Source organism: Condylura cristata, unplaced genomic scaffold (assembly GCF_000260355.1).
Source record: "Condylura cristata isolate star-nosed mole 26May11 unplaced genomic scaffold, ConCri1.0 scaffold00017, whole genome shotgun sequence".
NCBI lineage: Eukaryota > Metazoa > Chordata > Mammalia > Eulipotyphla > Talpidae > Condylura > Condylura cristata.
Window position 1 is genome coordinate 16,763,565 of NW_004567118.1, and position 4,131 is coordinate 16,767,695.

General features: G+C 34.4%; 1 protein-coding gene across 1 annotated transcript in view; it reads right to left on the minus strand.

Moving 5' to 3' along the window:
* AP2B1 (adaptor-related protein complex 2, beta 1 subunit) overlaps positions 1 to 4,131 on the minus strand; it is a 95,848-nt gene that overhangs the window by 26,204 nt on the left and 65,513 nt on the right. The window contains exon 18 of the mRNA XM_004685030.2: positions 2,062 to 2,191. Within this exon, the coding sequence (XP_004685087.1) occupies positions 2,062 to 2,191 (130 nt within the window). The remainder of the gene's footprint in view (positions 1 to 2,061; positions 2,192 to 4,131) is intronic.

Here is a 4,131-nt window from a genome sequence, read left to right on the forward strand (position 1 = left end):
CCCACGGGGATTACAACTGAGATGGAAAAAAGGCACAAAATCATGTAAAAATAAACTATTATATTATTAAAAAAATTTGAAAGAAAAAAAAGTTTTCTGCTTATTTTCTTCACTGAAAAATGCCAATTAATGAGACAATAGCCATCCATAATTATGATATCTGAATTAAGATATATAGATGGAAAAAGTTACTTTTCATAATGTCAGGTTTGTAAAGACAAAATCTTGCCAGTCTTAATTCCATAAAAGGATTTCTAAGGAAGGAGTTTGGACTAGGATTCAACTTCTCTCATGAAGGTTTTTTATCCAGAATGCTCATTTCATTAAGTGTGAAATGGAAATACAAATAGGGAAGTAAACAGACATTCAGTTACTTACTATTGCTTACTTGTTTTAAAAGCAAAAAATTTTCCCTGGCTTCTGTGACCCAAATTCCCTTTCCTATTTCTGAAATAAAGCATTCCTGCAGTGATGCTGACTGTCCTCAAATATTAGGCTTGAGGCTCTTTAAGTCAACAGGAGCTTACATTTCAGAAAAGGGAACAGATGTAGATTTGGGTTACTTACATGCTTACTTTAACACAGTACTTTCTTCATAGTAACAGCCAATTCCAACTGCACAGTTATCCTTGTTTTATTCTTCAAGTCTGAGCCAAGTTATATTGTGACTCACTGCTACTCTAAATCATTACACACTTTGTTGAAAAAAAAGACAGTCAACTAGTTGCAAAAAGGTAGTGAACTGGCAAACAGGCCTTGAACACTGGTATTTAAACTGCTGAAGAATGTTAGCTTTAATTCCAAGTAATTTTACTGGTGATGTCCCCCTATACGTACTGGTACCTCACACTGGTATTTTCAGGAGACTGAGCAATGGGACCCCAGATATCTTGACTGGAAAGTTGATACTTTTACTTTCACAGTTGATACTTTTCTTAATTTTTTTCAACATATTTTTTAGTATCATTCAGACTATTTTACCACTTCAAATTCAAGTTTTATCGCATCAAGTTCTGGGTAGAAGGAGAATACCAACCTTTACTTTTTTGGTTAAATTGTGAATTTACTTTCAGTAGATTTTCTTTCAGTCAGGAGTCCTCATGGCCCTAAAACTTAGAGCTGTCGCATAAGAGCTGTTCTGCATTTGTTTCTATATGTGTTACCCAGTCCTGCACCAATTTTACATTAATTTATTGGTTTGGCAATTTCTGTACCTACTAAAGCTAGTATAAATTTAAACTATCTAGCCAAATATAGTACATATATTGGGTCTTAGATTTCTCACCAAGAATCTTGGTCAGGCCTCTCTGGTGGTATAGGAGTTAAAATTTTAGCACTGCAGCATGAGTACCATTTCCAGCCAGGGAGCTGACCCACATGGCTCAGCAGACATTTTTTCCCCTGTCTTGCCCCACTGCTCTCCTCAGCAGCATATTTCAGGAGATCTGCCTGTTTTTCTCCCTACTCTGTCACTGGTGAATCCTCATACCCTCCACATCTCTGCCCTACACCCCAGTTCTTGTATGAGTAAATAAATAAAATGAATGTTAAAAAAAAAAAAAAAGAATCCTGGTCAGAGATAAACTTTCTCATCAACTGCCTGAGACAGTGAGATACTTTTCTTATCTTTTTATCTTTTTTTTTTTTTGTGGTTTGAAAACATTTATTCTCATATCAAAGTTGTAGCCTGGTTCAAAACAGAAAGGGTGGTTGTAAAATTGAGGTACAGTTTGAGAGTTTCCTATTCAAAGATAACACCAACTAAATCTCTTCTGAAATATATTTTCATATAAATGACAAATTCATGATGAAAGCCTTTAGAAAAGTTTACAAAAAGATCTTTAAACGTTTCTAAATATTGAATAAAGATAATTTTCTATGTTTCCACGTGACTTGGTTTTTACTTAAAAAAAAAAAAAAAAACAACTCCTCCCCAGAACTATTTCAAAGTCTTTTCATGACTAAATCCAGCATAAGGAGGAATGGGGGGTTATTTTACATACAAATGAAATAAAAATTTCTAAGATACCCACTACTAGTCTAAGTGAAAGAAACTCTGACCTGCAAATTATTCAGAGGTTCCATCTTCATGACAGGGCCCAAGGTGTTGAGAGGCAGGGAGACATCAATGCTCTGGTTTGGCATCAGCGGCGTGTGGATGGCCAAGGGAGTGCTGGGGATGACGCCAAAGCTAGGAGAAGGACGGAGGAGCGCCGGGGGTTAGTCAGGACGCAGGTGTTAGGCACATTTTGGGTCAAGGCTTTTTACTCCATCCGAAGACGTAATTTTCAATAAAATTAAATGGCAGAATAGTAGAAACTAGAGTGCTTCATCCTATTGGTTATAAAATAATCTCTTTTTTATTAAATGGATTTGAGAAAGGAAAAAACATTCATAAGCACAAATGCTTTGACAAATGGTCTGAATCTGAAAGTTTCTAATGTTTTCATGTGACTAGAGGACAGATTTATTCCATATCTTTTTTTTTTTTTTTAACATATTTTGCTTTAGCTCACCAATTTCTTCTGTAGATAAATTTCAAGGGAAAAAGAGAGGGAATGAGGAGGACCCACAGGTTAAAAGAAACTTAGGATACTTATCAAACAATGGTAAATACATGGGGATCTTATTAGGGTCCTGTTCAGATAAAACTATACAAAATCATCAGACAATTGTGAAAATGCACTGATTGAATGTTTAATGACTTTAAGATAATTGTATTATATTAAACACATTTCTGGATTAATAATAGGGTTATGGTTATGAATGATAAAATCATGATATATACTGTAATATTACAGATTAAAAAATTAGAAAAATTGTGTGCGTGTGTGTGCTAGAGTCAATAAAGCGTAATTTTCCAAAGAAGAAAAGCTAATCCATGGAATAATGTAAATATTTCATCATATAAACCCTGAAAACGTTCCTAAAACAAAAACTTTAATTAGCACTGTGAAAGGGTATTTCTTAGTCTAAGAAACCATGACCAAGACAACATGGGAATTCCCTACGCAAAATCACTGGACTTCAAAATTTCTGACAGTCAACACACCCCACTTATGGGTGGGGGGAAAGGGAAAGGAGGCTGGCAGTTGACTTTTTCCATAAGAATATTTAGTGATGAAAGATACTGGAGTAAAATGCTTAAAGAATTTGAGTCAATAATTTCCAACAATAAAGGTCACAGTTTCGATCAAGGATTGTTCATATAAATCCTTTTTGAGGAACCTACTAGAAGATACCCAAATAAATGACAGTGGAAGCTTAAATAATATGACTGCAGTGAGCACAAATTCAAGGCAAAACAAAGATAATAATAAAGGTGAAATAATGAAGAAATGACACACTTGAGAAAAATGAGAGGAAAGGGGGTAAGTGAATAGTAAACAGAGAAAATTCCCAAACTTATGTGTCATAACTGGAGACCAAAGACAACAAATCAAGAATTTGAAGTTTAAGCAAACTTTATAGTACAAAGTAAATTCAAAGAAAGTACTTTTGACGACAGATAATGGGAGAGGGGAGAAGATACATTAAAGTAGGAAATCAACAGATTAGACTTATCAGCAGAATCTATAGAGTCTGAGGGAATTTTATAATTATCAGAATAAAATATAAACATTTGTAAGTATAATGCTACTTGGGGAAAAAAAGAAACACAAAGGGAAGTGTGAAAGTAGACTACGCAGGTTGCCCTTATTTAACATATTATCACATTGATTGATTATACCATGACAGCATTGGCCTAAGGTGATCAGCTCCCCCAAGAGTGGCTGGGATATATCTGTTTTTGACAGAAACATAGATTTTCTATATAGTAAAGTGATTTATACTTCCATTGGCAGTTTTATTAAATTTGTTTAGTGTCCAATTACTACTTTGTTAGAAGCAAGTTTGAAAATCTTGTACTTTTATGATCATGCAGGTATACCTACCTTCCGTATTTTACATCAAAGTACATCTGTATCCCTCATGTCCTACCCTCCCATCTCCCCAAATGTGAACTTTGGACACAAACTCGGCTGGTTTATTATTTCAATACTTAGAAATATCTGCCACATACACACTGAACAATTATTTATTGAGTGATTAAGTAGATTTCAATTAAAAGTGTCTAGGAAAACTGCTTTA